At 39.2% G+C, this 12,872-nt stretch overlaps 2 protein-coding genes across 5 annotated transcripts in view; one reads left to right on the top strand and one right to left on the bottom strand.

The window, feature by feature from the left end:
• The window catches only part of LOC108049587 (protein eyes shut), a 56,509-nt gene that overhangs the window by 3,514 nt on the left and 40,123 nt on the right, over positions 1-12,872 (top strand). For both annotated transcript variants that reach the window (XM_044460359.1, XM_044460358.1), the window contains exon 2: positions 10,404-11,261. In XM_044460359.1, the coding sequence (XP_044316294.1) occupies positions 10,792-11,261 (470 nt within the window). In that variant the 5' untranslated portion in view covers positions 10,404-10,791. The remainder of the gene's footprint in view (positions 1-10,403; positions 11,262-12,872) is intronic.
• LOC108042574 (MKRN2 opposite strand protein) overlaps positions 1-12,872 on the bottom strand; it is a 58,493-nt gene that overhangs the window by 7,085 nt on the left and 38,536 nt on the right. The gene's annotated exons all lie outside the window — the stretch shown is intronic.

The raw sequence follows: 12,872 nt of genomic DNA, 5'->3' as shown, positions 1-12,872 counted from the left end.
CAACAAGTGTTCAGTGAATTAATAACAAAACGGCGACAATAACGACAAAGTTGAGAATCCTGAAGGGCCGTCCAAATGAAATAAGCCGAGTTGACAACTTTGGAAGCGGCTTCCTTTGCCCCGAGAGCAACTCAAAATTCCCTCCAATGCGTGAATTAATTCAGAAGACACGAGACCCACACACGCGATGCGAGTTTTGTGGGGCGAAACGCAGGTGCGTGCAGGAAAATTTTTAACGAAGGAAGTTTGGGAACTATGTCCTATTTCCATTCGAACTAATTATGACAGCTCAGGAAATACTGCAATATTTAATTATTGCAGAAGAGACAAGTTTGGAATAACTATTGGGTTAGGAAAGCTTGTTTCTGATATAAAGAAACAAGCAAATACTTTATTAGCTTAATATTACTCTCATCTTTTAAAAATCCTATAAAATAAAATTATTTCCAAAAGATTATCATGTAAGATCGTACAAAATTATTTTTTACTGAGATATCTTTTTATGTCAAGTGAAAAAGACTACCCCCTTTAATGATGCGCCTCTGATTGAAGGTGTGCTGCTCGTGTACCGCATGCTGTTGTTACCTCACCTCCATTTTCCGCTCCCCATTTTCCCTTCGGTTTCCTGCCACTTCGGCAGGATTTTCCCCTTCAGCCCCTCGACAGCTTCATAAAGCCAAGTGTTTGCGCTTTGAAGTTTCCGCTTCCGCAGTGAACAACGAAATGTTGCTGTTGTTGCTTGTTGGTTGTTGTTGCTATTGCGGCACAGCATAAAACATACTTATTTTGAAGTTGGTGGCACATCTGAAAAACACCATGAAGACACACACACACTTACAAATATCCGTGATGCTCTTGCACAGAGCCAAAATAAAACTAAGCATTGTAATAAATAAATAAAAGAACGAAGTTTATTAACAATGTGCCGATTTTATTTAGTTTGGAAAATGTTTGATATAACTGATATTTTAGACTTTTACGGTTTTCTTTTATTGTTTTGTGTATTTTGAAATTATCTATTATTTTATATTGTATAGTTTTTTTCCAGCATTTACATTCTAAATATATTTTCTGAGTGCATCATGAGTTTGCCAATGCTGAGCACTCGGCGAATTTTCATTCGGCTGCATCGTTGTTCACCTTTCAACGGCGCATCTGGTGTTTAAATCACGCAAAATTTAAATTACAAATTTCTTCTCGTTTTCAGTGGGTAAAACCCCCTAAGCGTCTAATTTAGTTTGGGAATTGTTTGCTTAAGGGGAAGTGAAGTGGCTGGGTAAATTCAGAGTAAATATTTAGTTGACTTTCGGGGGCGGAATGTTGTTTATTGTTTAACGAAAGTCCATCATTTAATCATAATTATGGCCTTTGTTAATTGAAGTTTCCATCTCTTTGACTGGGCTCCATTGTCAATTTAATTAAGGTCAGGAAAGAGGTTAAAACCTACTTGAACTCCAATCTTTATTCGCCCTTTAATGCCATAAATATTTGTACACGTTGCGGTCATAAATAACGACAGATTCATGAAATTTTATTACGAACATTTTATGCGCCAAAACCGAAATAACAAATACCAGAGTGTGAATAAAAATGTGGGGGATTTTCGGAGTTAAAGGAAACTCGATATGAGTGAAAGCGAGGGAAAAAGGCAAACACTTTCACTTTGTGCCCATTTAAGGTCGTGTATTGTGGCATTTTCCCTCCGTACGTGCAATAAATAAGCGACTTATTTATGCCCCTCACACAGACACCGCCAATAACAAAGTATTTGGGTTAGTAATGTCATTTACGAGGCAAAACAAATATAAAGCGAAAATGTAAAAAAGCTCTGTTCACGTTCATTGTATATTCCTCCCGGTAAATCCGTCTTCAATGTAAGCTCTGCTAAATCTTAAAGAAGAAAAAAAGTGGAGAACAAAAACCCAACGGACGAGCGTTCGTCTATTTAACTAACTGTGCATAATTCATAATTTAATTAAGAACCCAGCGAAATGAAAAAAGTTACACGAGGGACATTGACGCGTCCCCTCTCTGTCTTTTCCACTCTCCCCGTCTCTGTCTCCATTTTCCATTTCCCACCCCCAACAATTGTGTGTGTGAGTCAATGGCTGAGAAGCCCTGTTGCCAATTGCTGGCGCTATTCAGTGGGCGGTGGCTTGACATCTTAGCCATGTGGTTCTAGCTGCAAATGGCCAACTGCCAGCGATGGTTCTGGCCATAAGTCAAGGAAACCCAAATGACAAGATTTGCGATGTTGGGGGAATGCATAAACTAAGCTCTAGCTGGGATTACATTTTGAGAGGTGTGAGAAGGTTTGCTAAGCCCAAAGATGCAATTCACACAATGAGTTTAAGGGGGGGAAACGATGGTCAGGAGAAATCAGGCGAGTTTTGTGACCTTATAGATATTTATATCGATTAAAATAAATAAGATAAAGTATTAAGGACAAGCTTAGGAATGAAATAGCAAATGCTATATTTTTAAAATAAATTATTTTATAATGTTTCCGACTTAATATATATACAACTGTTTGTTATACACTTTTACAAAGCAGCAAGTAGTTAAAAGTTACTTTCTAATTGCCACATAACACTTTATGCTTAACATCAACTCATAAATTTATTATTAGAAAAGCAATATAAATATCAGTTATAAATACTGAATCACTGGTCAATAAATTACCGCACATTTCCGCCGCAAAGTCGGCAATTGATTAAAACGCATTTCAGTGGCATTACAAAGTATCCGCAGAATCAAAGCAAAAAGCAGCCGCAGTTAAGGGAGAAGAAAACGTCAAACGTGCAGTGGAAATGCCAATCAAACCGCAAACGGTTGGCCAGAACATTGTTCGATTTGGCCACCCCCTTTTGCCCATTTCCACTGCCAACTTGTCACTGCAGAACCTAACAAGCCACACAAAAGACGTCCCTGCGACTTGGTCAGCTCTTCATTTGGTCAGCTGCTGACAACAACAGCCATCCGCCATCCGCCACCAGCAACAACATCACCACCACCGACACAGTTTGGCGGTTTTCCCAGTCCCGTTCGCTTTTCCCATTTCCCAACCCTCTTGGCCACCCCTCCATGGTTAATTAACTTGCCTCGCATCGCGTCGACTTGCCAGCGAGAAATTCCTTTGAACGGGTTTCATTTTTATACTCCCTTCGTTGCTACAAAGTTAAATGCTTTGACTTTGCGAGAGACAAAAGGAAAGCGATTTTCATCTACTAATTTAATTTCTGCGACGTGATATTGGGGGCACAAAAAAGCTAATTGAGGAATCATTTCAAGACTTTATTGATTGAGAGTCAAAGAAAAGTTTTTAGCAATTAATACTTGGTAGACTGGATTAAGCAGTGATTAATTTAAAAGTTGTATAGTAAAGGGCTTATACTAGAAACTTATAACCAAAGTTGAAATGAAATAGCTGAAATGGTCACGACTTCTCATTGAAATACAAATATATTTAGTAAATATTTCAGACTATCCTAATCTTTCTCGTAATAATTTAAACACCACAATCTAAACATACTTCAATGCTTGAGCAAAATAAATCAGAACCAGCATTTTCCTATTAAAGTTTACCAAGAATTACCAAATTCCCACCGCCAGCACGAACTTGTAGCTGTCTAGATGAGCAAGCTGCATTTAAATTAACTTAATTTTCTGCTCATTTGCAAATGCAAACACTTTGCTTCTCTGCGAAGACACGCGTGCAATTACAGCCGCCCACATAAATATATGGCCCAGGCATTTACTTGCACAATTTTAATTACAATTCTGGGCAAAGGCAGGCACCAAAACACAGACACCAATGGGACACGCCTACTAAATGGAAGTGTTAAAAAAAAAAGAACGAGGCAAGTGCAACAATAAACATATAGTGGAAATAAGGCGAGGGATGCGGGTAAGAAAATGGGAAATTCACATTGCGGAAGCGAAAAATTTTCATTTTAAGCGATAAAAACTTTTATTACCACTACGAAAAATGTTGAGAATGTTTTTGGCCGACTGGCAGTATGCAACACATTCAACAAACATATACACATACACTGGGAGAGAAGGAGCTATCGGAGTTATCTCCGCCCACAATTCGGCTTGGTTTCCAGCCACTTGTATAATCGATGTATCCATGCCGATGCCTTTCTGCCTACGCCCCCTTGGGCCCGCCCCTTTCTCCAACTTTCGCCCGGAAAATCCCCCTCAACACCCGAGTGCCCTGCTCCTTTGTGTTGTTTATGTTACATTTGTGTGTTGCCTGCTTTTATTGCATTTGCGGCGTGATTTTCTGGCGAAACTGGTTGAGGTTGGAAAAAGGAGTTTTCCTCAAAGTGGAGCACTTTTGCCCCCAGAAAGCCAAACGAAAGTAGTGCAGAGGATTAGTAGAGAGAAGAGGGCACATTTTAGGCTTATGAACATTGCCAGAGCATATTTCATGCTCATATTGATTTTTGATCGTAAGCAAAGCCAAGTAGGAAATGTGAAAATGTAGGAAAAATAAACTGGAAAAATAAGGCAATTCCCTGATGGAAGTGCCGTAAATTCGAATTTACTCAAAGCTATTGATAAGTTTATTTCCCAACAAGATTGGTTACGAATTCAATTTAAATTTGTAATTTACATATGGGCATTTCTAGGATGCTCCTAACTATGATAAATAACTAAAATTAGGCCTTCAATTTTATACACTATATATTCTATTTATTAATCACACAAAAATCACAAGTATAAATCGTTTTTATTGATCTCAAGCCCGAAATTAATTTCACCAAATATTGTTTGTGGAAAATTAATCAAGCTAATGCCACACAATGTGGTAAGCCTTGATTTTCTGTGCTAAATAAGTAATTGAATGTGCAAACCTCAAACTTAGAGGACCAAGGACAATTACGGCAATCAACCAGAGAACCAGAGAATGTCCGCAGATAAACGTATAAATAACCAATTCAGATTCAATTTACGTTTATTGAATCGGTTGCATATGGCCATCGGAAACCGAGAAAAACAAAGTCGAAACAAAAAGCCGAAAAAATGAATGCAACGCGATGTGTATGAATTGCAAGACAAATACGTTTAAATAAATCTGCAGGCAGCACAGATTGCTTTAATAAATATTCCGGGGGGCAGTGGTCAGGATAAATGTGTTTACACAGACCAAACGAGCGGCGAAAAAGGCAAACAACACAAAAGGATACCCGAAGAAAATCAACGACAATACTCGAAACATTTTTAAAACACATTTAGAAAACAAAGAGGGAGAACTAGCAGAGCGAAAAGGGGCAGCACAACAATGTTAATGTCGAAAGGCAAGCGCTAGGTCAGCAAAAGGGGCCAAAGAAAAGGATCCAAAGTCAAGAAAGGCGCACACATGGCGTATGCGCAATCTTCGTGTATCGTCCTGTGTGCTAGTCCTTTGTGTGCGAGAGTGGAGCGCGTGCTGACACTTAATCTTCCAGCTGACGCAGATGCAGCCCAGGATATGGCAGTCATATATCTAGGCGGCTTTGAACTTCCTAGCCAGCGGATGTCGCATGTTATCCGACTTGCAAAGGAAAAGAAGGAAGGCACAAGATAGCAGCATAAAGCTAATGCACCTTCTAGCATAAAAAGAAACTGAATGCAAAATGGGTGAATTCAATTGGAAGTTTAAGCGAAGCTTGGATTGTGGATTTATCCTTCCTATTTGAATATAAATCTTAAGCACTTCAAGTCGTTGAAATATAATCCAAAAGGGTTTCTCTTACGACTCAACCTATTATATTCCCATTGGCAATTTCCTATTACGACATAGTTAAACACTTTTTTCTGCAAAGCAATTTCAACCCCCATTTGGCCAACACTGCGTATGAGTTATGAAATTCATTTCCGAACATCATCGGCAGCAACTGTGACCGAGAAATGCTCACGAATACTTCAAAGTCACAAATTGATTTAAGTCTATTAATTATTACAACACGTAACAACAATAACAAGAGCCTGACCGACTGACCACGCCCTCTAACCAACATACCAAGCATTCCAGTTCCGCCTCCCTCCTTTTCACATGTCCTTTTTTGACGTACCCCTCGTAAGGAGCGCCACGTTTGTACACTTACAAAAATCTAATATAACTCGTTTACTTACTTGTTTATGTTTATAATTTAAATTCTAAATTATTTTTTTAACATTACAATGTAACTTACAAATGGTCTTTCGAAGTGTTTATTAACATTTCTTTATTGCGTGAAGGTAAATTTTTACAGTTCAGAATTTTTGAAATACATTTTAAAGTAATTTTTCATCGATTTAATTATTAAAACAACTTTTCTAAAATAAACTCAGTAATATGATAGCAATGGTAACATTTTTATTCTTTGAGTGGCAAAATCAATTGGCCAGCTGCTTTTGGGTAGTCTATGATTTTTGGGGCAGGGGATTTTGGGTGGGTGGATGGACTGGTAGATGGAAAACACCATGTAATCGTATTAGGCAAACGGAACTGGTAGCTGGACGAGCACGTGTTTGCCGAATGGGGATGAAAAGGGGCAAGGTGGATGATGGGGTACAGGGGGTACTTAAAGGTAATTGTATTTGTGCACTGCAAACATGGCGTGTTTTATTAACAGAGAGAGCGAGAGTGGAATGTGTTTACTCATATGTCTTGTCAAAGACAAGTTAATTATTTTAACATGTGTGTAACTCTGCATTCGTGTGCGTTCATTGTTCGGTTTATTTTTGGCCATCGATTTTCACACGCTCTACATTACAGGACACACAACCGAACACAAACAGCCAAATTTACAAGAAGATCCTGGCTCAATGGCTTGGCATATTGCCTGCCTTATTATAAAATCCCTCCCTGCAGCGCTCCTCTTTTCGGGGTACAGAGTTTTTTTAAATATTTGCACAATATTTGTCAGAATTAATTAACAATATGAGTGAGGGGGGAGCACTTGTGTTGTCTCAGCATATTTCAACTTTTTTACGCCAGCACTTGTTTACTCGAAAGCGCTTTGCATAAATTGAACAGCAAGCCGAAAAAATGTGCACAATTTAATTAAATTTATGCGAGCAAATTTCTCTGGTCTAAAGCGAATAAACAAGAGAAGGACTCTAAGAAATGTTTTGACATTGTTTTCTACAGAAGTAAGGAAATAAAGAGGAGGTTAACCAGGAATGATTAATACTAATAACTTAAAAAAAAATCTAAAAGAAGAAAATGCTTTTATTTTCTTAAGTTATAATCTTGAACTTGTTAGACTGAAAGGTTAACTAGTTATAAATAGAATCGTTATAAAATAATTATGTAAATGTTTTTTACATTTACAAAATGGGAAATTATCATCACAAAATCAATTGCAACCAAAATTACTTTACCCCTTGAGTAGCTCAGTTATTCTTAGACCAATCCTCTTTGCAATCCAAACAACAATTCATCACTATCTGTATTTGGTCATTTATCTTACGAACTTTCTTCCCCGAATATCCTGTCACCCTGTTCCTCATCACCGACTAACGAAGTATCACAAAACCTGCTTATAATTACCCCACCAGATTACACAATGCCTAACAAGGCCCATTCATTAATGTCATTAAACTCTTGAAGGACAGGCGACAACGTCTTCCATCTCGTCCTGCAAACCTGCAACATTATGTCAACACACACAGTTGGCAAATGGCTCACGTTAATGGCGAATCCCCAAGCACCATTCCCCCGATTTCCAGCTCCTGGGATTTTCACAAAGTTGCAGTTGCTGCAAATGCCATAAAAAGCCAACAGAAACGGCAGAAACAGCAGTGGCAACAATAAAAGCAGAATCGTCTAGGCTGTGGATCTGAGTTTTGGCCTGGCTTTCATTCAGGTGGACGACGTGAATTTACCGAATGAAAACGTTTCGGTTTTATGGCCCTCCCTTTGCTAGTTAACATTTTTGCAGCGGAAAATGGTCCAAGTATGCAGGTGCCAGCGATTTGAAGACATTTGCTGCTTAACGATTGCACAAAAAATTATATTTTATTATGGCAAATGCGAGATTGTGTTGGGAGTACTTCATTTTTTTGCTAATTAGACTAAAACCACGTTTTTAAATTTTCTAATTTAGTAGTTTGTAATTTGTATATGCATTACCAAATGCTAACAGGAGTTCTAAAGTCACAAGAAATTCTATATTATTATATTATGGTTTTTAAGCATCAAAATAAAAATATAAAAAAATTAATTTGGGTAAGAGCGACCAAGCCGTACCGAAGATTTCTTCTTTTCTTGTTTTTCTATACGATTACATTTCGCTTAAATTCCCAACTGATTTGTCAACTTCCAACGGGCAACATTTTGTCTGTCCATTTTTGAATGGAAAGGAAAGAGCTGCGGGAAGTAATGTTTTGGGAGACGGCCCTTTACTCGGCAATGTCTCTGTGTAACTTGACCAACTTAAGGCTGCTTCTCCGGCAATTCGAGATTGCCTCTTCAGAACCTCCTGGTTCACTTGGCTCCCGGCCAGTTTCAGTCATTCGTGCGCATTTCATGCTGCCTGTGTTTACAAGCTAAATTCATACGACGCCGCACGTCGCCTGCCGTCATCAGCTATGTGATGATATCCTAGTACCACCTTTAGAACCCCCTCGTTGTTTTCTATCTGGGTAGTGGTGCTTTTGTTGGCCCACCTGACTATGCGGACTGGTGATGGGGAAATGGCTGCAACAATGGCAACAGGAGCCCCATCAGCGTCATCAGGATCTATTGCCTGGCGTCAACCTGACAGAAAAGTGAACTCAAAAAAATATTTGAACTTAAAATGAAAAGTTTTGTAAACCTATGAGTTTATAAATAAAATATATAGTAGCTACTATTTGCATAATATCTGCTATCTAAGAATTTTACATATAACATACTAAAACGTATCATTTAATCTATTTTTTTAATGTTCATTGCGTGTGTACTATCATCCATTTAACTGTGTATTTTAAGTTCACCAGTTAATCTAATCCTATTAAATTTTTTTTAATGTACATTGCGTGTGTACCACTACCGTAAAGATATGTGATAAGTTTATGCGAACCAGTCAACGTAAACTTTTCATCTTTCAATTTGTGCAACGAGTCCAATTTCCAGCCAAAGATAGCTACAGAAACTGCACCTCTCCCCTGAATTAGCTGGTTATAATCCCAACATTATGACTGACGTTGGACATAGATAGTCTTCCGCTCAAACAATATGGTCAGAAAACTCCCTTTTCCCCAGGGCAATAATAAAAGACAGTTTCAGTTGCTTGGTCGTTGGCCAAGTTAAGTCGAATTTATGTTGATGATGTAGTCGAGTTATGAGGCGCCCGGCTGCAAGTTCTGCTGCTGATCCGCATCCCTTGTGATGTGTCCAAGTGTCCCGGTCAGTTTTTAGTTGCCATGGCAAACGTCAGTTGCTTTGCTGCAATTGACGTTGTTTGGTTTCAATTTTAAACATGTCGCAAGAGCTCTCTTCCTAGTTTTTTTTAGCTATTCCCTACAAAAATGAAGGCAAAAAAGAAGTGTGGCTAACTTTCTAGCAGCTAACAAACAAGTGACAAAAAAAAAGTATTCAAACAGGAATAAAAACCAGCATTGTTGACAATTTTAATTAACTGAAACTCAGTTAAAAAATATCTTTACGGTTACGGTATGGTTAAGTAAGTGTTGCATAGCTTTCTTTTAAATATTTTTTTCACTGTACACACACTCGCCAATCTTTATCCTCTTTTCCCAATGCTAAACATCTAAGTACCCAAAGCACCAAAACTAACCCAAATCCATGCAACATATGTGTGATATGCGAACAAGTTTTCGGGTTTATTTTGACACATGTGAAATGGGAAAATGTAGTGCACAACTGGCCATCATCGGAAGCGAAATGAAACGAAAGCCACATGGCGGCATTATGGATTAGATGTGTAAAACTGTTTTCGTCTGTCACACAAAGTGATGTGCTATTTGGGGACTTAGTTTAGGCTTTGAGAAATTGGATAACTGTCAATCGGCTCAGAATAAAATCATTTCACTATTTAGGCCTTCTTTAATATAAATTTGTTTTACAAAAAAAATGGCAACCGAATGGCCTAAATTTAAATCTGTTTAAATACTTAGTAAATCCCTTAATCTACAAAATTAAAATATAGTATATGAAAGGTGGCTGTGGTTATTGTTTATCAATATTACTGGAATTACTACAGGAGCTTAAAGCAAGCCTTAATTTTATATACAAATAAAGGGAAAAAAACCAAATAATAATGGCAATTGTTAACCAATTGTGGGTGCACAAATCTTTCCCAACTATTTAATTGCCACTTTGCAGCGTCAAAACCAAAGCTTTTCACCCCTCTTAAAACAATTGTTGCCGCAAATATTATCCCAGAAAACTCATGGATTTTTTATGCGCTCTGCACTTTTTACAGATTGCGAATTGAAATGGCAGCAACAATGTGAACGACCAGAAGAGCAACAATACCAGCGAAGAGCTCTGAAAATAAGCAGCAAAGAGAAAATAGAAAACAGCAGATAGAAACGGACAAATCATAAACAAGAATGCCGGGCATTTGCGAAGGACTGTGAGCTGCAAGGATGCTGATGCGATGCGAAGGCGACGCAGATTGCATTCAAGGACCGCTGGGCCAGCAAACAATCAGTGGGGCAAACAATGAGAACTAATAAAGCACTTAAGCGGATAGACGACCAGCAGCATCAAGGACACCCAAGTGGAAGTGAGTCTCCAGCAGGAGCAGCAGCAGCAGCAGCAAAAGCAACAGCATCAATCAAAATAAGATTTCCCGTACTACGGGGCGTATGATCAACGTGCATCAGTTTGATACGCTGACAATGGCGATTTTGGCTCAAATTAGACGCGACATGGGTCGTCGTTGTGCCACATCTTCGCCACCCGACGGCTGTAAGGATGACACCGAGGCCATCACAGTTTCCGGGGCAACCACACCGCTGACAGCCAATGGGGCCACCACGACCGGACTGACTGTTACCCCGAAAGACATGCAACGAAACCACCTGCTAAAGATGCCAACAGCAACAATAGAGAAACCAACGATAACAGCCACCACCACCAACACCATCATTACCAATAACGCTACCAAATCGGCAGCAACAGCCGTTCGAAACCCTTGCCGGGCATTAAGGATACTGGCCAAGGGCCTGCTGCTACCCATCCTGATCCTGGGCATCCTCGTGGGCAGCAGCCAGGCGGGATTCGCCTGCCTCAGCAATCCCTGTGTGTTCGGCGTCTGCATCGATGGACTGAACAGGTGAGTTCAGGTGAAAAACCTCTTAGAAACGATTAGAGATGGGAACTTCCCCTATCGTAATGACCTTTCGTTTGAAAGATATTTTTTTAATTCTTTTAAAATTAAAAAAAAACACAAAAGTAGAACCAATCCAAATAAAATCAAAGCAAAATTATACTTTTAACCCTTTAAAACCTTTCTCAGTGTTTGAACCACCTCTCTGCCCATTTTTTTGCTGTTCTTATTATCGGCCAGGCAGCGACCAATAAACCCGTCCAACACATTTCGAGTGGCAATAAACTTGCGCCACTTGAGCATCATGAGAGCCACCAGCTTCAGTTTCAGTTGCCATACCCTGATATGCCATTCCATACGATCCCACACCATGTAGATATGGGGCAGCCCCGATGTTGATGCCGCCACTTAGCAGGGAAATGAATTTGCCGCAGCTGTCCCTCCCCCTTCGGTATTATTTTCTGCTCCTGTTCCAGGGGGGAAATCCCACCAGCCTCGCATTCTTCACACTTTTTTAATGCATGCCCGTTTAAATGGGGTTAAGTTGCGGCCACTGCAAGTGAGGTGGAGGGGGAGGGGGAAAAACCAGGCGGAGGGCAAAGGGGTTGAGTGGGTTTCAATTGCAAGCAGCTGGGAAATTATTAACTTGGACGACCAACCAAAGTGCATTCTTAATGGAGAACATTTACAGCCAGGTTATGCAAAATATTACAAGTTTTATAAAAGATCCAGGTTTAGAAAAAAAGGTTATTTGACTAACAATATATAATATAAGATGAGATAATTTGGTTCAATAATTCTAGACAAATAATACATCTCATTTTGAAACATCAAATTTAATTTTTAGCTTAATCTGTTTTCATCATTTTTCCAACTTATGGGAAACCTATTCAAATCTATTGCAAATATAAAGTGAATGTTCATATCATCTAAAATTCAAATCAGAGAAGCTCTCCAAATTGCTGCACTTTCAGATATTCAGTGGGGTAAAGTTTGAGGCTTAGCTGTCAGAGATTCCACCATGCGATTTCTTTCCAGACATTCGTATATACTACATATAGCTCAAATCCAATTGCACAAACAAGTCAGAAGACGAGAGGGAATGCTTCTCCTTGGCGCCATTTATACGACTAAGTAACTGCCATTTTATTTTTCTATGCTCACTTCGCGATATATGCAACCGCTAATCCCACCCAAAACCATCTGGCACCACCCAACCACTGACGGGAAAAGCGGTTAAGATATTTTTTTACGATAGCTCCATGCGAAAGCTGCAAGTCAAATGCGAAATGCGAAAACCAGAAGCTTGAACTCTTTCCCCGCCTGCATTTCCCCGGCCAAAAAGGAAAAACTCTGGACTGGCCAAGTCGGATGGATGGGAAAGTTTATGTGTTGGCAAGCGAAATTTATAGCTGCAATTAAATTTAACACGATGCCATGAGATTTAAACGGATTAACTGAATAGTTTTCGACCATCTTAGACTTTCCGGCGAACGGGTGAAGGGGAAATAACGCTGAGGAGTTTACTGGCTTCGAAGAACATTGATATTTTATTGGCTTATCCTGGTTTATAAGTCCGATAAGCGCGCTCTTAACTGTTTTATGAGTCTGCTCTAA

The sequence above is a fragment of the Drosophila rhopaloa genome, unplaced genomic scaffold, assembly GCF_018152115.1.
Source record: "Drosophila rhopaloa isolate 14029-0021.01 unplaced genomic scaffold, ASM1815211v1 contig_2, whole genome shotgun sequence".
NCBI classification, from domain to species: Eukaryota; Metazoa; Arthropoda; class Insecta; order Diptera; family Drosophilidae; genus Drosophila; species Drosophila rhopaloa.
This window is presented reverse-complemented; position numbering and strand designations above follow the sequence as displayed.